At 47.5% G+C, this 22,040-nt stretch overlaps 1 protein-coding gene across 3 annotated transcripts; it reads left to right on the top strand.

The window, feature by feature from the left end:
• The first annotated feature begins 4,698 nt into the window (after positions 1–4,698).
• Accs (1-aminocyclopropane-1-carboxylate synthase homolog (inactive)) lies at positions 4,699–22,015 on the top strand. Of its 3 annotated transcripts, none has more exons than XM_057781994.1 (15): positions 4,699–4,892; positions 6,730–6,990; positions 8,902–8,961; positions 10,474–10,544; positions 11,676–11,745; positions 12,051–12,117; positions 14,120–14,217; positions 14,695–14,772; positions 15,955–16,055; positions 16,874–16,963; positions 17,843–17,888; positions 17,975–18,116; positions 19,779–19,921; positions 20,014–20,167; positions 20,342–22,015. In XM_057781994.1, exons 2-15 carry the CDS (start codon positions 6,769–6,771, stop codon positions 20,509–20,511), a joined length of 1,512 nt encoding a protein of 503 aa, XP_057637977.1. In that variant the 5' UTR covers positions 4,699–4,892; positions 6,730–6,768; the 3' UTR covers positions 20,512–22,015. The 3 variants fall into 3 exon arrangements, with proteins under 3 accessions (XP_057637977.1, XP_057637979.1, XP_057637978.1); XM_057781996.1 differs by having other exon boundaries at positions 20,268–20,484; XM_057781995.1 differs by having other exon boundaries at positions 19,779–20,167; positions 20,268–20,438.
• Positions 22,016–22,040: the final 25 nt, after the last annotated feature.

The raw sequence follows: 22,040 nt of genomic DNA on the forward strand, positions 1-22,040 counted from the left end.
AGAAAAGAAGAAGTCAAACTCTCACTGTTTGCTGATGATACATAACCGATCCCAAAAATTCTACCAAGGAACTTCTACAACTCATAAACACTTTCAGTAATGTAGCAGGACATAAGATTAACTCAAAAAAATCAGTAGCTCTCCTGTCCACAGATGATAAAAGGGCAGGGGAAGAAATCAAAGAAACAACACCCTTCACAATAGCCACAAATAGCATAAAATATCTGAGTAACTCTAACTAAACAAGTGGAACACTTGTATCACAAGAACTTTGAATCTTTAAAGAAAGAAATTGAAGAAGACATCAGAAAGTGGAAAGACCTCCCATGCTCTTAAGTAGGTAGAATTAACATAGTAAAAATGGCAATCTTACCAAAAGCAATCTACAGATCTAATGCAATACCTATCAAAATCCAAGCAAAATTCTTCAAAGACCTCAAAAGAATGGTACTCAACTTCATATGGAAAAGCAAAAAACTCAGTATAGCCAAAACAATCCTATACAATAAAAGAACTTTTAGAGGCATCACAATCCCTGACTTCAAACTCTACTACAGAGCTACAGTACTGAAAACAGTATGGTATTGGCATGAGAACAGACAGGAAGACCAATGGAACCGAATAGAAGACCTGGATATCAATCCACATATCTTCAAACACCTGATTTTTGGACAAAGAAGCAAAAAATATTAAATGGAAAAAAGAAAGCATATTTAACAAGTGGTGCTGACATACCTGGATATCAACATGTAGAAGAATGAAAATAGACCCATGTCTATCACCATGCACAAAACTCAAGTCCAAATGGATCAAAGACCTCAACATAAAGCCAGCCACACTAAACCTCAGAGAAGGTAAGTGGGAAATACACTTGAACGCGTTGGCACTGGAGACCACTTCCTAAATATAACCCCAGAAGCCCAGATACTGAGAGAAAAAAATAATAAATGGGACCTCCTGAAACTGAAAAGCTCTGTAAAGCAAAGGATATTGTCAACAAGACAAAACGACAGCCTACAGAATGGGAAAAGATCTTCACTAACCCTACATCAGACAGAGTCTAAGCTCCAAAATATACAAAGAACTCAAGAAATTGGTTACCAAAAGAACACATAATCCAATAAAAACATGGAATACAGACCTAAACAGAGAACTCTCAACAGAGGAATCTAAAATGGCTGAAAGACACTTAAGAAAGTGTCCAGCATCTTTAGTCATCAGAGAAATGCAAATCAAAACAACTCTTAGATTCCATCTTACACCAAGATCAAAAACACTGATGACAACTTATGCTGGAGAGGTTGTGGGGTAAAGAGAACACTCCTGTATTGCTGGTGGAAATGCAAGCTGGTACAACCCCTTTGGATGTCAGTGTGGTGATTTCTCAGAAAATTAGGAAACAACCTTCCTCAAGACCCAGCAATACCACTTTTGGGTATATATCCAAAGGATGCTCAGTCGTGCCACAAGGACGTGTGCTCAACTATGTTCATAGCAGCATTATTTCTCATAGCCAGAACCTGGAAACAACCTAAATGTCCCCTCAACCAAAGAATGGATAAGGAAAATGTGGTACATTTACACAATGGAGAAAAAAAAATAACAACATCTTGAATTTTTCTGGAAAATGGATGGAGCTAGAAAACATTATTTTGAGTCTGGTAATCCAGACACAGAATGACAATTATCACGTGTGGTTTTTAAACATAAAGCAAAGAAAGCCAGCCTACAAACCACAATCCCAGAGAACTTAGACAACAATGAGGACACTAAGAGAGACTTAAATAGATCTAATCTACATGGGAAGTAGAAAAAGACAAGATTTCCTGAGTAAATTGGGAGCATGGGGACCTTGGGGGAGGGTTGAAGGGAGGAGTGGAGAGGCAGGGAAGGGAGCAGAGTAAAATGTAGAACTCAATAAAAATCAATAAAAAAAATTACTGTTCCGGCTGCTCCTGTGGAAAGAAATATAGAAAACTTTGTCTCCAGCTGTTAATGACCTGGAGTGCTGTACATTTCTAACATAGGCTTCAACACTTACAAAAAATAAAAATGCTCTCAATATGTAATGCCTACATTTCAAACTTTTTAATATTGTAAAGTAAAAGAAATCAGTTATCTGATGTAAAAAATTGTGTAGGCAATAGAAATCAGTAGTCTGATCTTAAAAACTGTGTGGGTGACTCAAAACAAACCTTTTATAAAGACTAAAAGTTGTTTTGCTGAAGGATGACTTATTCTATATGGACTAATTTTTCCTTCTTAGAACTGTGTGCATATTGGTGGTAATTTTGTCTTATTTTAACTTTCCAATTAATAAAAAGCATTTTATAGACTTCAAAAAAGACATCACAATTTAAAGAATACATCATGATTATCATGAAAGCCTCCATTGCTCCCCTTTTGCTTCCCCAAATACACCCACCCCTGCATAGTTATTCTAGATGTAGAGATCCGCCTCTCTGTAGGCTTAATATCGAGCCAGACACACTCTGCTCTCCACAGCACTCTGTCAGCTGGCCGCTACTTGTAGTTATAAAGATAAAAGTCATAGACATGGGCACGATGCTTTAAGGACAACAATATTCAAACTCACACAATTTTTTCATATCCTCAAGACATCTTTTTATACAGTTCCCTTTTCTACAAGAAGGTCCCATGCCTCAATCTCTCTTATAAGGCCCTCTTTCCCCATCTCACTATACCACACTTCTTCCGTCAACAACAGCTCCTGTGTGTGGCAAAGATGGATCTAATCCATCCCACATTTTGCAATGTGTTATTTCCTCTTGGAGCATTCCAGATCCTAACAATAATCCTATGCTTGGTGTCTGGGGAACTTACTCTCAACAGCTGGCACTCTGTGTGCTCCTGAGGCCTCTTCCCTATTCTGTGTCCGCATGCCTTGCTCTCCTTTCCAGAATTGTGAGACACGGTTAGTGTTCCAAGCGTTACTTTTTCATATGTACCTATCTCTACTGAGTCAGAAAAGTTCCCACGATGAGAAATTATAGTTAGCAATTCCAAATAAGAAATTTGAGAAGCATTATCCCCCTGTTAAAACTTAGGGGAGCCGGGCGTTGGTGGCGCACGCCTTTAATCCCAGCACTCGGGAGGCAGAGGCAGGCAAATCTCTGTGAGTTCAAGTCCAGCCTGGTCTACAAGAGCTAGTTCCAGGACAGGCTCCAAAACCACAGAGAAACCCTGTCTCGAAAAAGCAAAAACAAACAAACAAACAAATAAATAAATAAATAAAACTTAGGGGAAAATCTTTGAAAAAGAGCAGAATTTTCAGGGAAAATTACAAAATTATAGCTATTGCATATGTGACCGACAAAGCTGAAAACTGCACAAAGAATCGCCAATATAAAGAAAGGGAAAAGAGCCTGCAAGGTGCATGAGTTTCCCAGATTCCTGTGCTGTCCCAAGGACCACTGGTCCTTGCCGAGTGAGTCTCTGTTTCCGCAGGTGCCTTGCCTGAGGAAACCAGACAGGTAGTCACATCCTGATCCGAGACTAGGCTGCGTGACTCCCAGCAATCCTCAGTGTGGGTGCCACACTCTGGTGGCGGGCAGAGGGGTGAGCTTTTGCTCTTTTGCCTGGCTTGCCTCTGTGCCTCACTGGTGAGTTTACACGATTCTCAAGCCATCTCCCCTGCTGCTGCCTCTGCTGCTGTTGTTGCTGCCACACTTTACAACTTCTTCTTCCAACTTCCAATGTGGACTAAAGACCAGTGGCTCTTCCAGAATACCAGGGCTTCAGTATTAGGGTTCCTTAGAGTAATGGAACTAATGGGATATATATATATATATATATATATATATATATATATATATATATATATGTATGTATGTATGCCTGCGGAGGTCATTCTCATTCAAACCATCACACCTTCGGTGACAGACTGGACCTTCTGCTGTTGGACTACCTAGGCACAACCGTGTTCCTCATCTAATTTGAGAGGTTTATAGATGATAGTGTTATATTTGCATAAACAAATTGTTGGTCAGTCTAGGCCTCAAGGGCTGTGCTAGTCAAGAGGTGGTTTCCTTGCATAAAGAAGAGGTGGAGGTGTTCACGTCAGCTTAGCAAACCTCTGGGAGGCACACAATGAAAACTTCTCAGTTTTGACTTCTTGTCCCTGCTTGTAGTGGGGGTTGAACTTTTCCCTTTGCCCCCTCATATCTCTGAAATTCTATTTTGTATAACCTGGAATCAAAGAAGACCCCTTTGAGAGTTTTCCACTCCCATGTGTCTCCACCATGTGTACCATGTGAATATACATGTCGATAACTTTCTATTTTTCTTTTGTAAATCTTTTTTCCCTCCAACTAAGAATTTTCGGGGGTTGGGAAGCCTATCCAAACGGATGGCGGGGAGATCACATGCGCAGTGACATTCAGGAGGAAGGGTGTTTTAAGAGGATGCCGACCTTAACTGGGGAAGAAATTTCCCTGCTCAAATGGTCTGACCAAAGGTGTCCAGTTGCCAGAGAGAGCTAAGCTCAGGCCAATGAGAGAAGAGATCTCCACCCCTCTTCCCAACCCCTTCTGCCTGTTCAGACTCCTGTTTCTGGCCGACTGGGAGGCGCTGAAGTCCAGAGTTTCACTCTCCCACATCCTGTCCTGATCGCTAGGGGGCAGGTTTACCTCATCTTCCCGGAAGTCCGGGCCCAGAGGATATTGAGCGCGAAATCCGACGCCCAAAGTAGGTGCGATTCCCCCACCCCCGCGCTGCCCCCGCTGTGCACGAAAGGGGCCTGCTTGGCTGCCCTGTGCTATTGATTGCTACCGCTCTTGGGTTTGGAAGTCCTGAGTGCAATCACACAGGCTCCGCGGGCCCCGAAAACCCGGACGGGCTCTCCCTCGGCCTTGATTGGGAGCACTGCACAGGTCAGATCGCTATGCAAATTGAGCCCCCCTCCCACCCGCACTGCTTTGTGTTCCTGCTGGGCTCTGGCTGCGCCCTCCCAAGCCCAAACCGGGGCTCTCTCGGTAGTGCCCTTCCTCCGACCTGGGCTGTTGTGGAGCAGAAGGTTTGCTCCTTCTATGTCCTGCCACCTTGGTGAACCCCCCCCCCCGAGATTTACAAAGCAAAATTAAACTGCGGAAAAGTTTCTGGGTTCCCATCTACATCAGCTATCTCTTCTACCAAGTAAGACTTGGCCCTTAAGACAGAGAAATCAGAGAGCATTTGTGATAGAGTGACTCATATTTGAGACATTTGGCCACCAGCCACAATTTGGTGTGAGTGCTTTAGCGCCTCAGATCCTCACTGTCGCGCTTTGAGGTGAGTGTTGGACCTACTAGAGCACGAATAAGGGACGCTTAGAAAGCTCCTATGTTGTTGGCAGCTAGGAGAGCCTCCCCTGGGACCCTTGTCTCCTTTGTGAGTGGAACTGGGACCCCGACTGCACTTGTGACCCCCTACTCTCCCGTCCCACTGGTTCCCACCACCATCAGCTCCAGCTAACCTGTCACACAAGATGAGAACTGCTTGGGAAATAGCCTGGTGTTTTGAAATTGGGGTGAGCTGGTGTTGGAAAAGATCGTTGGTGATCCCGAGGCTGTAGAATGAGAAACAAATGCAGAAATGCAGGAAGCTAAAGCAACAAGTAGATTAAAGTTATTTTTATGTAGCAAGCATGGTGTGGTCTTCACAGGTCCTCAGCAGATTTCTTTGTTGAGACGTTTAACTCGAAAGGGACAAGGGGGGTGAGCACACAAACTTGCAAGAAGAGGGAAATATCTGTGTGGAGATGACTTTAGTTCCAGCTACTAGGGAGGCTGAGAAAGGAGGACCACTTGAGCCCAAGAGTTCAAGGCCAGCGTTGGGCAGCCTGGAGGGGTTGGTGGAGAAGGTTGGGCTTGGGGGTCAAATTATGTCGGCCATATTTTACGTTGTCTGCGGGTTAGAGAACCTGAGTAACTTACAAGGCGCAATTTGTACCTTTTCCACAGGAGGGGATTGCCTGGCTCTTTTGTAGCAAAGCAAACAAGGTGCTACCTCAACAGGTGTTAGGGTATGTTGTTGTCTGCCGTTTTGTTTTTTCAATTGTAAATTATGAGGTTACTTAGGGAAGAGGTGTTTTTTAGTCTACCTGACAAAATAGGCATAGGCAAGATGTGACTTAAGCCATCCCCCATCTAAAAAACCGAATGTTAGTAAAGTTATTTTAAACCTTTTTTTTTTTAAGTTTGTGTTTGGAAAGCTGTTTGGAAAATAAACGTGGGTGACTTTATGATTGAAATGATCACTAAAACTCCCTCCCGATACTGATGTGTAAATAGTGTCTTTATTTTTACGCCTTCACACTGGTGAGAAATGTTTTATGTTGGGGCTGGACCCCAACAGCTGGGTGACCATCCCTGGCTGTAAAGTGTGCCCAGTAAGTCAAATGCTTTTCTTGCCTTGTAGCCAATGAGGACCTGAGTTTTATTCCCAGAACCCACATTAAAATAGCCTGATGTGCACCTCATAATTCCAGAGCTGGGGAGATGAGACAGGCAGGACCTGGACCTTACTGACTAGCCAGTCTAACCTACTTTGCAAACATGAGGCCCTAGGGAGAGACCCTACTTCTAAAACCATGGTGGGTAGCTTCCAGAACAATACTGCAGGCTGTTCTTTGGACCTACACAAGACAAACAGACAAACATACAAGGACGAGCAGAAGTCCTTCAGCAGGCCTGAGCGTTTGTGTTTTGACAGATGTTCCCTCTTCCTCAGACACCAACTGAACATCTAGGCTCAGCCTCTTCTCAGGACATGGACAGTGCCTATGGTGATTCTCTGCAAGGAGAGTGCCTCAGAAAGCCAGACAGAAAGCGGCTCAAGCTCTATGGAGTGGGGGACCCTGTGGCCATGTTCTCCTCTGATAGTTCCTGCCTGTCCTCTAGAGGAAGAGTCAGCAAATGGTTCTGGGACTCAGCTGAGGAGGGCTACAGAACCTACCATATGGACGAGTATGATGAAGACAAGAACCCCAGTGTGAGTGAAGACCCCTCCCGGCTGGGAGCCAAGACCAAATTAATTGCAGGGCAGCTAGCACCCAGCTCGCTCTTGTCAGGTTGGAGTTATGATCCTCCGGCTGCAGGAGAGCTGGTAATGTCTGCTCTGTAGACAGGTCATCTCTGAGTTGGGCTGATAATGTCTGCTCTATAGACAGATCATCTCTGAGATGGGCTGGTAATGTCTGCTCTGTAGACAGGTCATCTCTGAGATGGGCTGGTAATGTTTGCTCTGTAGACAGGTCATCTCTGAAATTGGCTGGTAATGTCTGCTCTGTAGACAGATCATCTCTGAGATGGGCTGGTCATGTCTGCTCTGTAGAAAAGTCAACATTGAGGCCAGGAGTGTGAAATTCACAGTGCTTATCATATTATACACTTGATAAACACAGCTGCTATTATTATTATTATTATTATTATTATTATTATTATTATTAATATCATCTGCCATGATTACCATAATCTATTATACACAATAATTTGGCACAGAGCTGCACAATAACCCATATTAATAGTTTTGATCTGTTGAACATCCACCAGGTATCAGCGACTATTCTAGGTACTGGTGTCATAGCAGTGAGCAAAACTCCAGTCTTGCCTTATGTATTTATATTTTAGTTGAGACAGACAGATCAGAACTACTGATTTACTCATATGCACTGCAAAGCAAATGAAGAAAGGGGAAGGTGGACAGAGGATGATGGCCCACTGAGAAGTGTTGCTGTTTGACATAGGGTGTCATAGAAGGCAACTTTTAATCAGGTGACTTTAGAACAGAGACGTGAAAAAAGTGAGGTTGTGTTCACTGTCCAGTGCTGTAACAAATAACCCCAAGCTGCAGCAGCTGACATAGCAAACGTTTCCCAGTTACTGGACTCCTGGTGGGCGTGTCCTGCTCAGGGGTTTCTGTCACTGTACCCTGAAGCTGCCCTGTGTATCTGAAAGTTTGACTGCGTGGTGGGGCTTGGACAGGTGAGAGGCTCCGTCTCCAAACTCACTTCTGTGGCTCCTTGGTGGGCACCTGTTCCTCTCCACGTGGACTGCCTCAGATATGGCAGCTGACTCCCTTCAGTGCAGATGTCTCAAGACAGAATGAGAGACCGTGAGTACCCAGCATGGGAGCCTCTCGCTTTTGTGACCTAACCTGAGAGGTGACATCCCAGCATTTCTGCATGTTCTCCTCATCAGGGGCAGGTGGCAGACTCAGTCTCTACAGAAGGTGCCATGGTAGAGGCTGCCCACCCCAGGAACCATACAGCTGAGGGAATGGCTAGGACAAGGGCTCAGCCTGGAACTGTGCTGGATCAGATCAAGGACCAGCAAGGGAACCCTTGGGCTGCAGTAAAGCCAGACTGGGGGTGATGGGGTCAGAAAGGCTATGGATATTGTAGGGCCTCGTGGGACATGGTGAGTATTCTTTCTGTAGACAGAACCGGGTAGGAAGTGTTCAGGGGAGGAGCAGTATGCATGATGCAGTTTCAGTTTTCCATATGCAGACTGACAGGCAGGGGAGTGGACCAGAGAGGAGGTGGGGAGCTATGGCAGTGATCTTGGTGACATGCACTGGGATCTCGGCAGTGGGGCGTCACAGGAGGGTGGCTGAATGTGCTGTGACTGTAGAGCTATTGGGATTTGGAGACGCATTGCGTGTTTCTGGAGGAAATGGTTTCCTTCCCAGGGGTGGTGAGCATTGCCTGTTATTTGTCTAACTCTCAGCTCCTTCAAGTTAATTTTTTTGTCTCTCCTGCTTCCTTTGCTCCTCACGTAAGGCAGGAGTCAGGAGTCCGTGCCTCCTAGTAGGATGAACACCTTATGGGGTGGCAATCAGACATTGCAGCTCTTGGTTGGCATTCCGTTGCCATGCTCACCTACCTGTACACTTTGTCTGCAGGGCATCATTAACTTGGGCACCAGTGAGAACAAACTCTGCTTTGACCTTCTGTCCAGGCGGGTGAGTACCGGGGCTGCCATCATGAATTACTTTGCTACAATAACTTGCTGCATGCCTCACTGGCCCTGACTGAAGAGTTGGGAGACATGCTTTGCAGGTTTGCCTTGGGAACAACTCCCCTCTCCTCCTTTTTCGCTTCTTTACCTCCCCTCCCCTCTCCTCCCCTACTGTCCCCAGCCTTACTCTGTCTGCCATCAGCACTATATCCATTTCTGTTACTTAATTTCTTTTTATCTTTACTGGTGATTGAACCCAGCACTCACACAGTCTAGGCAAGATGAACTACGCCTTCTACTTTCTTAACTTTATACTTTAAGGCAAGGCCTAAGTTGCCCAGGCTGATCTTGAATTTATTCTGCCAGGCAGGCCTTGGATTTGGAATCCTCCTCCCTTAACCTCCAGTGTAACTGGGATTACAGGCCTGTACCCTCAGGCCTGGCTTCTATGGCTGTTTCTAATCTAGCTTGTAAAATTCCTTAATTATTTCATCAGATTATGTGTATGGGTGTTTTGCGTTCATGTATGTCTGTGCACCAGGTACATGCCTGTTGCCTGCTGAGGCCAGAAGAGGGAGTCTGTTACCCTGGAACTGTAGTTACAGAGTTGTGAGGCACCATGTAGGTACTGGGAGTTGAACCCAGGTCCCAAGAAGCTGAGGCAGGAGGAGCGCTGTGAGCCTGAGGCCATCTTGGGTTCACAGTACCCAAGAGACCCAGGGAGATACAGCAAGAACGTGCCTCAGTTCTACAAAAGTGAAAATAGCTAGAATTGGTTTCGGTAGGTAATATTTAATTTACCTAATATACCTAAAGTATGACCTTTTAATCTTGTAATAAATATACAATTATTGATATTTATTTATACTTGTTTTTATGAAGTCTTTATAGTTCAGACCAGTGACCTAGTAAGTGCTAAGTAGCCTCAGATACCAGTGGCTTCTTTGTTGAACCTGCTGTAAGGGGCGACAGGAGGGCGGGACACGGCTGGACCCAGGCTTAGAGAAATAGGTAATTCCAATTTTTCTGGTCCCCTGCCCAAGGACACCGTGCTATCGGCTCTCTTTGACCGTATAGCCATGGTGCTCTAACATCACTAACCCAGTACCTGTCTATACAAGGAATGGTCTAAAATTTGCTGCCACACACAAAGGGTGAGACTGAGTGGAACCCTCAGGAGACGGTGTCCTAGTCCCCTCTCTAAAGCTGGAGCCAAGGCCAAGTTGACATCACCCTGCTCTGGAGCATGCACTGACCTCTGGGGACACTGAGCAGTGTGCCCTCCCACCACCGCTTCTGCGCCCACCCTCTGACCGTGCTGTATAGAGAGCTAGAGTCAGACGCTCTGGATGTGGTTTGCTGGCTTTGCCTTCACTCCTCGAGCCCTGGGTGGCTTCTCTGTGAAGCCTGTCCTGCACTCCTGTCGCCTTCCTTGAGGAGCAGAGGAAAACAGCTGCTGTGCAGATGCAGGTGACAGTTCAGCCTCTGCCTTGCTCTGTTTCCTGTGTGTCCCCAGCTGACACAGAATGACATGCTTCATGTGGAGCCCTCGCTGCTGCAGTACCCGGACTGGAGGGGACATCTGTTGTAAGTGTTGCTACAGGCTCGTGGGTCTCAACGGGGGAGATGATGACCCCAGGGAGGCACGGTAGTGCCTGGACACATCTGTGGTTGAAGGTCTACTGCCCAGGGATGTGCTGTTAAACTACAAAGCACAGGGAAGCCTCTCAACAAAGAATCGTTCCATCCACATATCGGTAGAGACTGAGTGAGGGAGCTGGTTGTAGACTAAGAACATAGTTGTGGAGACCTGGTGACCAGGGGCTGTCCTGCCAGCTCCAAATCCATCCCCGTATTCCTAAGTCTGAGGAGAGTGAGGAGACTGTCCCTGCTTTTCCAGTAACTTTAGAGATGACATATGGGTGTCTAGGGAGCTGGCTGGGACTCACTCTCAATGGTAAGATAGGCTGCTGTATACTGATCATCTCCTGGAGGTCAGACACTGTTCTGAGGGATTGCTGGCTCAGCAGGACTTGATCCAAGATGTATTCTGAAGCTCATATTCTTAGAAAAGGGTCATCAGGATGGTGGACTCTGGGGCAGGGGCTGTGCCACTTACCAGCAAGTGATTTAATTCCCTCAAATCTCAGTCTCTTTGTAAAATGGGAATGATAGTAACCATAGTCACCATGGAACATTCTCCAAATGACATATGTGTAATATTGTCGCTCAATAAGAACCACAGTAACAGCCGGGTGGTGGTGGCACACGCCTTTCATCCCAGCACTTGAGAGGCAGAGGCAGGTGGATCTCTGAGTTCGAGGCCAGCCTGGTCTATAAGAGCTAGTTCCAGGACAGGCTCCAAAGCCACAGAGGAACCCTGTCTCGAAAAACAAAAACAAAAAGGCACGGTAACATCAGTTCCTATTATGATAATGTTTATTATTATTGTTTTCATCAGCTAGATTTATGTAGTGTTTGTTTTCATCCACTGTGTGGGAAGGTGGATATCCTAGAACCACACAGAATGAATGCTTTGCGGCTGGATGGGGGAGGGTGTGCTGGCATGGAGACAAATGCCTACCACATCCACCTCTGGGAAGGGAGGACAGAGCAGTGGCAGCTAGCCACCTGTGCTTCCCAGACAGGCTCTGGAGTGGACAGGGACAGGGCTGAGACCCTCTGACAAGTGTCGTACTTGTGGTTCTGTCCTTCTAGCCTGCGGGAAGAAGTGGCAAAGTTCTTGTCTTTCTACTGTAAGAGCCCGGCGCCCCTCAAACCAGAGAACGTGAGTCACCCCTTTCTTACGGGTGAGAGGTGGGAGGGTGCTTTCACTTAGTCTTGCCTCCCAACCCCATTGTGCTGTGTCCCTCTTGACCCCCTCACCTTTGAGAGAGACGCTCAGAGTGGCCAGTTTTGTCTCTTGTTCACTTGATCAAGAGCAGGGTCTCCAGAAATAAGCTTGGCTGGGAACCCAGAAAGACCTTCATCAGAATGGATCCTCAGGGCCCTGGGGAGAGGACAGGGTCTTCCCCTGGTCCTTGCTCTTCTCTGTCCTCAGACAGAGTCACCCTTGTCTCTTGTCACCCCTAGGTGGTTGTTCTGAATGGCTGCGCCTCGCTCTTTTCCGCTCTGGCCACAGTGCTCTGTGAGGCAGGAGGTGAGTGAACTCCATGCCCCCTCCCTCAGCTTTGTCCCAAGGCCCCAGCCTGGCATCAGAGCCTTCAGCAATAGGAGAATGTAAGAGATTATAGGGCCTTAAGTGCGTGACTTAACCAGACATCTGGGGCAGCAGTTCTGATGAGATCCATATGGAGTCAGGGTCCTGCTTTCTCTCTCTCTGAGTCCCTCTGCTTTCCCTCATGTCAGGTCATGGTCACATCCTTTTCTGACACCATCTTATAGCAAGGAAAAAAGACAGTAGCAGTAAGCCGGTCTCTCTCCTGTTGGGCAGGGCATCGAGGGTGCTCGTTCTCAAAAGGATCCCAGTGCGACTCTTACCAAATAGAAATTACATGTAAACCTAAAGGAGTCACTGGCAAATGGCCTAAGGGAGCCAGTGTCGGCTTAGTCCAGACTGGTTCATGCCATGGCTGGGGAAGGCCTAACTCAGATATATTACTGGTCACCCTTCAAACAAACAAAACAAAATAAAACAAATACATCAAACTAAATAAAACCTATTTTTTTTTCTTGTTGCAAGGAAGGAAATTGGATGGCTATTGAATAGACAGCCAGCTGCTCTGAGAGGCACTGTGTAAGAGCTGGTTGTGGCCAGGGGTCAGTTGTTTTAAGGAATAGAGCCCTGCTCACGAGAGCCTAATAAGTTAACACTGGTCACATCCGGTCACCAGATACTGCATTCCGGGCTAGGTCATGTGACTTTATTCCTCTATGACATGGATTCTTTGATGATTTTACAGGTGAGAAGACTGAGGGCCAGACATTAAGTAAAAGTCAGAGTCACACAAACAGAAGCAGTCACCAGGACTTGTACCCTAAAGGGAGATTTGCTGTGAGAACATGATAGACAAGTTCTTATTCAGTCTAGAACAACCAGATGCAGGGACCCTATAGGCTCCAGTACCCTGACCTGTAAAGGTCGACTTACTTCAGAGCGTAGTGATGAGCCTGTTTAGCACAGGCTCAGGGGTCAGAAAGTGTTAGCAGAGGCCCCAACTCACGGTGGGTGGACAGGGACTTTCAGCTCACAATGGTGTAAAAAACTATACAAACTCAATAGGAACTCGATTTCAGTTTCTCTCTCTCTCTGTCTCTTTTTGTTTACACAAATCTTTCTTATTTATATTAATTTTATTATTTTGTGTGCATGGGTGTTTCTGCCTGGATGTATCTTTGTGGGTGCCTGGTACCTGTGGAAGTCAGAGCCCCTGGAACTGGAGTTGCAGCCAGTTGTAAGCCATCATGTGGGTGCTGAGAATCAAACGCAGCTCCTCTGGAAGAACAACCAGTACCTTCAACCTCTGAGCTATCTCTTCACTCATCGCCAACCCCTCTATTTTAAAGACAGGGTCTCATACAGCCCAGGATAGTCTTGACAGAACTCATTGTCTAACTGAGGATGACCTTGAACCTCTCATCTTCATGCCCCCTTCCTTCCTGGGTGCTGGACTATGGACGTGGTGCCTGGTTTATGTGGTGATGAGGATGAAACACAGGGCTTCATGTATACGAAGCAAGCCTTCCACCCACTGAGCTACATTCACAGACTTAGGAGTTTGGATTGTGACAGGTTCTCTGGCTAGTGCTGTGTGATGCGGTGTTTTCTTGCAATACTGGGCAGTGGCAGTGAGCGCCCCCATTCCACCTGCAGGTGACCATGAGATCTTGAGTCAATGCCAATTCTCTACCCTGTTTCAGGTCCTAAGCTAGGATGTTCAGGAGGATAGGTATATCAAATGCATTTTTTATATTAACTTATAGTGGATTTATTTGCATGTGATCCCATTTTAAGTGAGCATCTATATTAGAAAGTCTGACCTTAGGGGATCCAAGCTTTAAGGTTTTGGGAGTTGAGAGGAGTCAGAATATGTTCCAGATATTTCCCAAGGATGATGGAGGCTTGGGAGGGCTGTGGATTTCATGATAGGTGTCTGGGGTATCTAAGTCAGAGGCCAATGAGCTGCCACTCCTTCTCCTAGAGGCTCTCTTGATCCCCACCCCTTACTATGGAGCCATTACCCAGCATGTCTATCTCTATGGCAACGTCCGACTAGCCTATGTCTACCTGGAGAGCGAGGTAAGATTGCCTGTATTCTAGTTCTTGCATCTGGATCTTCCTGTAGGCAAGGGTTTGCTGGGTCTGAATTTGTGGGCGGACCTGAAGGAAGCCTGTGCTTTGGGGCTGCTGTGAAATGGAAGTGGAGTCTCTGCCTGGGTTCTCTGGAAGCTTCAAGCTCTAAGATTGCTGGATCCACAGAGAAGCCTAGAACTAGCCCTAGAAATGAGAGGGTGGGAAGGGGGAAGCTTATGCCTTGGAAGTCCTGAGAGCCAATCAGAGCATCCTTGCTGCCTCTGACAGATATCTGACTGATGAGGGATGTCCCTGTTGTGAAGGGTGGGGCAGAAGGCCAGAAGGGGAAATGTCCCCTCCCATTTTCCAGAGGCTGGACCCAGAAGACTGGAGATGATAGGGGAGGAGAGATCCAAGAGTTCAAGTTTGGGGTGGGAGTGGGGCACTGAATTTGGTTGCTGTCTTTGGTGGGTCTTTTCCCAGGTATCTGGATTGAACACACGTCCCTTCCAGCTCACAGTGGAGAAGCTGGAGTTGGCCCTGCAAGGAGTTAATTCTGAGGTCTGGGGAATCAGTCAAATCCAGGGTTGTGAGTGGGTGGCCCCAACAGGGACTGGACCCTTCATCTCTCAGGAGTTGGGTTTGTAACTCTGATAGGGACATATGAGGAGGAGTTGGAGAACCGTCCTTGGGCAGGGGTCAGGCAGAATCCTGTGTCTTTGGAGGGTCTTCCCATTAGAAAATGACCCTGAAACCACAGTGTACAGAGGACCAGGGCTCACAAGAAAGGGTAATAGGAGGTGGTGGGTTTGAATCAAATTGCCTTTCTGCATGGAAATGCCAAGAGTGACGCCCTCTGTTGTTTTCAATGAATGTGTGTGTCTTAGTGTCTTAGTCACTGTTCTATAGCTGTGAAGAGACACCACGACCAAGGGAACTCGTAAAAGAAAGCATTTCATTGGGGGCTTGCTTACAGTTTCAGAGAGTTAGTCCATGATCATCATGGCAGGAAGCAGACAAGCAGGGCACTGTAGCAGTAGCCGAGAGCTTTACATCTTGATCTATAGGCAGCAGGCAGAGAGAGACTGGGCTTTTGAAGTCTCAAAGCCCATTCCAAGTGATACACCTCCTCCAGCAAGGCCACACCTCCCTCATCCTTTCCAGACAGTTCCACTAAAGACCAAGCATTCAAATGTAGGAGCCAATGGGACATTCTAAGTCAAACCACCACAGTATGCTGATTAAAAGGACACTCCCTTACCCCAGTTTCTTTGTTTCTGCTTCTCATGGGAGTCTATAGTTTAGTGAGTTTCTCTGGCAATTTGAGAGGGTGATCCTACTCCTTTTGAGGACTCCCTAGTAAAGGCAGAGACCCAGGTTGCTGTGCTTCCCAGCCATTTTCAGCATCTGTGCACTTCATGAGGTCACTGAGGTGGTTACCTTTGTCATTCAAGCTCCCAAGTGCTCACAACGGGGAACTGTGGAAGTCCCCAACTCCTTCCCACTCAAACAGCCTCTCTGCCAGCAGCTGGGCACACTTCCCCATTTCCTGCCTGTGTTCTTCCTGCAGTTGGCTCGACACAGCAGACAGAACTCTAGTCCCATTCATTTGCTTCTTATTGGGTCATGAGTGTGCCCCTGCCATGCTTCCCTGGGATTCAGGCAGCTTTCAGCCTCATCTAGTGGGACTGTAAGGTTCTAGGGTTGGGGGGGACACAGTAACACCCCCATGGATGGTTTTAGGGTGTCAAGGTCAAAGGCCTCATCCTCATCAACCCCCAGAACCCTCTGGGTGACATCTACTCCCCTGAAGAGCTACAGGAGTTCCTGGGATTTGCCATGAGGTGAGCTACACCTACCCCATGAAGTGAGCAGACGTGGCTTGGATGTCAGCCTTGGGGCAGGTCCTTATATCTTCTTAGCTCACTACTGCCAGCTTTGGTGTCTCTCTGTCTTCTCAAAACACCAGCTGCAACACTAGGGCCAGGCCCCATGCTGAACATTTATAATTTTTTGTATGTTAACCTGTGTTCATGTGAATAGTTGAATGTGGAGGACGGAGGTCATTCCTTAGATGCCTTCTAATCGATTCTGAGAAAGTGTTTCACTGGTCTGGTATACTAGGCTGTCTGAAATCCTCTTGTCCTTACTTCTCCAGCACTGGTATTGCAGGTGCATGCCACCAGGCCCATGTGTTTAGCAGGTTCTGGGTATCAAACGTGGGTCTTATTTGCAAGGTGGCTCTTTACTGAGTGGGCTGTGTTCCCAGCTGAGCATCGTCTGTGCTGTCTCTATGATCGTCATCAGAGCAGCCCCGTAGAAATGGATTCTATCATCATCCCTGCTTGACAGAGCCTCAGAGTGGTCTAACCATGAGTGGGAACAGACATGAATCTGAGTCCATTTAGCTCCAGCACGCCATGGAGGACCTCAAGGGTGCCTCCCCTCCCCTTCAAAAGCTCTATAGTCCTCTGCTTTATGGATGTAGTTCCTGTTTGTGAAATTATAGACCAAATCAGGGTGTTCCTCGTACCAAATTGGGGTGTTTCTGGGATAAGCTGGTTTGGTAGCCCTGAGGTAGTCTGTGGTCCTCTGACATGCTGCTTCTCAATGCTGAGTGACGCATTTTGGCTCCCTCTTTCCCACCATCTACCCACTGCAGGCACCAGCTTCACGTGATCATGGATGAGGTTTACATGTTGTCCGTGTTTGAAGAGTCTCTTGGGTACCGGAGTGTCCTGAGCCTGGAAAGGTGAGGACCTCACTGCAGTTGATTCTCCAGCACAGTTTCCCAGCCTCTTTCTGGGTCAGCCTACAGGACATGGCCTGCCACAGGCAGTTCCATTAATAACTATTTGATCTTGCTGGTCCTCACACCAGGAAGATTAGGTAAATCAGGGGTCTTCAGATTATTCTATGACATTCCCAAGAGCTTCAAGGAGGGCCCTGGCAATATCTGAAGAAGTACTGGGTCTATGAGAACTGGACTCCTGCTGTTTCCTTCCTCTTCAGAGAGGTTCTAGTTCCACCCATTCATCATTCCTTCTGTCTGTCCATCCATCTCCCCATCCATTCATCTATCCCCTGACACACTTCATCCCTCCACTTACCTACTCATCTATTTGGCTATCAGATTTCTACCTAGGAAAAGCCTCAGCAGCTATTCATCTATCCCCTGACACACTTCATCCCTCCACTTACCTACTCATCTGTTTGGCTATCAGATTTCTACCTAGGAAAAGCCTCAGCAGCTAAAGGCACAGCTAGCAATTCCATGATAGCGGCAAGAAGCGCTAAGGTGGAGGTGGCTGAGAAGCTGAGAGGCCTGGTTTCCTGGGGTTGATCAGACAAGCCATTTGAGGAAGTGGTGCTGGACCTGCTTTCCAGCTCAGAGGTCAGGCTCGTGGCTTCTCACTCAGCTCCCATAAACATGTGGAGCAGTGAGCTTGGCTGTGTTCTAATGATAGTTAAAGGAATAGGCAGTAGGCTGGCCCCCATGCTAATGGAAGCATGGATATTGGTGATTCAAAGACAAGACACCCAGTTTCATCTCTCCATGTATCTATTCATTGGTATGTCTGTGATCTCCTGGCTCTGGGTTGCTTATGTCTCCTTGTTCTGCTCTCTGTAGGCTGCCTGACCCCCAGAGAACACACGTGATGTGGGCCACCAGCAAGGTGAGTCTCTGGCTAGCCTGGGTGAGAGGGGGTGGAATCAGTTTCTCCTGTGGAAACTGCCTTGGCTATCATGCATCTTCTTGTAGGACTTTGGGATGTCTGGACTCCGCTTTGGCATCCTGTACACAGAAAATCGGCATGTGGCTACTGCTGTGGCCTCCCTCTGTCGCTACCATGGCCTCAGTGGCCTGGTCCAACACCAGATGGCACAGCTGCTCCGGGACCATGGTGATTTGTCTGGATTTTACAGGAGGAGTGGGGTTGTAATGTGTGTGGGACTTGGGGCTCCCGGGTGCCTCTCCTGCGCAGGAGCTGAGGTGATGTCTTGCAGTGTTGTCTCTGGGTTCAGACCGTCCTCAGTCATTTGTCTGCTGTCTGGGTAGCACATTTCCTCACCCTCATCTGGAGAATAGGGCTTATAATGGTGCTAGTCTTGTTGGCCGAGTGTGGCCTGGAATTTGGTTAGAACAATTCGTGCCATAAAACAGGCTCTTGACGAATGTGAACTCACTGACCAGGTGCAGTGCTATGTGTCTGTTCTTCTAGCTACTTGGGAGGCTCAAGGAGGAGGATCCTTCCAGTTCAGGAGTTCCAGGCTAGCCTGGGCAATATAGCAAGATTCCACCTTCAAAAACGAACTTTAGTTACTGTTGAACAGAGATCAGAAGTTCCTGAGGAAATGTCAGTATGGTGGAGAGCTCTCTGCCTCTGAGATTTGGATGGTTCCCACCTTCAGCAGTGAGTTCAGAGAGCAACGCTGTCCTGTAATTGTTGCTCTTCACTGAGTCTTTCAGATGTTCTTGTGGTCCACCTCATTTCCCTCCCCAGGGCCTTAGGGAGAATTCCTACAGTTCCCCTTGTCTTGCAGGTGTGGAAAAGGAGGATCGGGTACTAATTACCAATCTAATAGCCTAAAAAGTTTTACAAACAGTGGCTTGTTGATAAAGGCGGTGGAACAGCCAGACTGAATGTTGATAAAGGCGGTGGAACAGCCAGGACACTTGCTCTTACATTGATGGTGGGGACAGGAGGTGGCTCAGCCACAGTGAAAAACAATTTGGCAATTTACTCTAAACACACCTATCAAATAACCCAGTGGCAACAGGCCCAAGTGAGGAACCGTGATGGTCGCACAAAAACCTGCATGCATGCTGTTAGCTGGGTTTTTTTTTCATAATCACCCACATCTGCAAACTGCTCCGCAGGGGAGTTTATACACAGATGTGTCCCGTCCACACCATGGAATACTTACGCCAATAAAGTCCATGGCAGTGTGGATTTCTCCCAAAGACACTGTGCTGTTAAGAGAAGCTTGGGGTCAAGACTTTACATACCCCATGAGGCTGGTTTTGGTGATGTTTGGGAATGAATAAGACTGTCATGTGTATGACGTAGCAGTCATTGGGATAGTTTGGGGCTATTTAAATCCTGGTGGTGGTAGTACTTTCAAAAGTGTATCAATGTGTCATGATCCATAGAGTGTGCACCCCTCAAAAGAGGTCAATAAATCTATGACCACCAGAGAGGTGAAGTGCTGAGGGCTGCCTTTCCCCACCTTGCCAGATGCCCCACTGGGACAGGGATTTGGTCTGTGTGGATCTAAGTATCACTTTGTACCTGCAGACGCCTTTGGCTTGGTTCACATCCTGGGGGACTTTGTACCCTGGGCTCCTGAATGTGGTCTGGGAGCTGGCACTCAGGGCTGTATACCTGGATCAAAGGCACTTTGTACTGATCACTGAACTCCCAGCCCCTCTGAACCCATGACTCAGGAAGCCAGAAAGAAGAAGGACTCCTGTGGTGTTGGCTGCTATGCCCTTTTGTCTTTCAGTATTTAGATTAATGCAACGATCCCTGGGCGTTTTAGATTCCTGCTTCCCTTCCCTTTAGACTGGATCAGCCAGGTGTACCTGCCAGAAAACCACGCCCGGCTCAAGGCTGCCCATACCTATGTCTCAGAGGAGCTCAGAACCCTGGGGATACCCTTCGTGAGTCGTGGGGCAGGCTTCTTCATTTGGGTTGACTTAAGAAAGGTAAATAGGATGGAGCTGTTGGGGGGAGGGGATGTCTGGCAGGGGAAGCCCCGTAGGGTCTCCTGCGTCCTGAGCTACTTCTGCCCTCCCAGTACCTGCGCAGAGGTACCTTTGAGGAGGAGGGGCTGCTCTGGCGCCAGTTTTTGGACAACAAGGTGCTGCTCTCCTGCGGGAAGACCTTCGAGTGCAAAGAACCCGGCTGGTTCCGGGTGGTCTTCTCAGACCAGGAGAACCGGCTCCGCCTGGGTGAGCAGTCTCTTCCCCCAGCCTCCCAAGAGCATCCTTCCGGCGACCCCTGCTTCTGACCCGATCAGCCCCGTACTGACCACTCCTCGCTTCTTCTCAGGAATGCAAAGGGTGCGGCAGGTGCTTGCAAGGCAACCTCAAGTGGTAGACGAGGGCTCTCCCTGTCACCCTCAGGAGCCAAGTACCCAGCTCATGTGAGCAGGCCATTGCCTCACAAGCACCCTGACTACCTGGACAAGAAAGGCCACGGGAGATTAAATGTGAATGTGCCGTTTGTCGACAGGACTTGTCACTTGGCTTTGGCCTTGAAGAGCCGTTTCCTGCCCTCCCTGCTGGCAGTGTGAAGCTGTTTAAACTGATGTTATTCTGGGCTGTTGCTGCCCTCTGTTCAGTGGGACTGGGACCAGCCAGATGCCTGTGCTGTCAGTGGTGTACAGGGTAGGGAGTCCTGACTGTTCCGAACCACAGCTCCTCTCTAGGACAAGAGTAAACAAGCAACTGTTCATTCTTTGTGATGGTGCCTTCATGCCTTCCTTGTTGCCAGGGAAACAAGCCAGAGGAACTGTGCACATACCCACACACACAGTGATAGCATTCCAAGGTGTATGGGGTGAATTTCGTTTGTTCGGGCTTGGGTGCCCAGAACAGGCCTCAGCTTGGGATGCAGAGAGCAGAACTCCATGGTGGGAAAGGAGTAGCTCCTCAGTAGAGCTAAAATGCCCCATCAAGTTCTAAAACACACCTCCACTTACCTAGGAAGAGGGTACCTTCACTGGCTCCCTCAGCAGTAGCCTGGCAATGGCTGGAGAGGAGGCCCAGTGGTTAAGAGCACTTGCTGATCTTCAGAGGACAGGAGTTCAGTTCCCAGAGCTCACAGCGGGCAGCTTATGGCACATGTGTGCCTGTGCATGCACACACGCACACACACACACACAAATAAAATCATAAAAAGGAATCTCAGGTGTACCATTCATTTGTCCATTGCTTTCTGCCATTTTTTTGGTTGGTCTGTACATTCCCATTTTTCTATTTTGTGGTTTTCCCTCTCATTGGCTTATTTTTCTCCCTTTTCTTAGATTTTTCTGGGTTTCCTCCTGTCTTATGGTTTTTATTGCTGTGAAGAGACCATGAGCTTGGCAACTTTTATAAAGTAAAACATTTAAGTAGGGAGGCTCGCTTACAGTTTCAGAGGTTCAGTCCATTATCATGGTGTGCTGTGGGACAATGGCCTTTTATCCTGTCACTTGTATTATTTTAATAAAGCACTGATTGGTCAGTAGCCAGGCAGGAAGTATAGGCGGGGTGACCAGGCAGGAAGTAGTAGAGGTAGGGCAATGAGAACAGGAGAATTCTGGGAAGAGGAAAGAGTCAGTCTGCAGTCATCACCGAGCCACAGAGGAAGCAGGATGAGAATGCCTCACTGCTAAAGGTACCAAGCCACGTGGCTAACACAGACAAGAATTATGGGATAATTTAAGATGTAAGAATTAGTTAATAAGAAGCCTGAGCTAATAGGCCAACCAGTGTTATAATTACTGTAAGCCTCTGTGTGTTTCTTTGGGGCTGAATGGCTGTGGGATCGGGCAGGACAGAAACCTCTGTCAGCAATGGTGGGGAACATGGTGTGCAGGCAGACATGGTGCTGGAGCTAAGAGTGCTAGCTACATCTTGCAGGCAGCAGGAAGCTTGAGCAAAAAAGACCTCAACACCTGCCTCCACAGTGACACACTTCCTCCAAGGGAGCGTAACTCCTCATAGTGCCACTCCCTTTGGGGGCCATTTTCTTTCAAACCACCACATTCCCTTTCCTGGCCCCCAAAGGCTTATTGCCATATCATAATGCAAAAAAAATACATCCAGTCCAACTTCAAAA

This window comes from Chionomys nivalis, chromosome 9 (genome assembly GCF_950005125.1).
Source record: "Chionomys nivalis chromosome 9, mChiNiv1.1, whole genome shotgun sequence".
Taxonomy (NCBI): Eukaryota; Metazoa; Chordata; class Mammalia; order Rodentia; family Cricetidae; genus Chionomys; species Chionomys nivalis.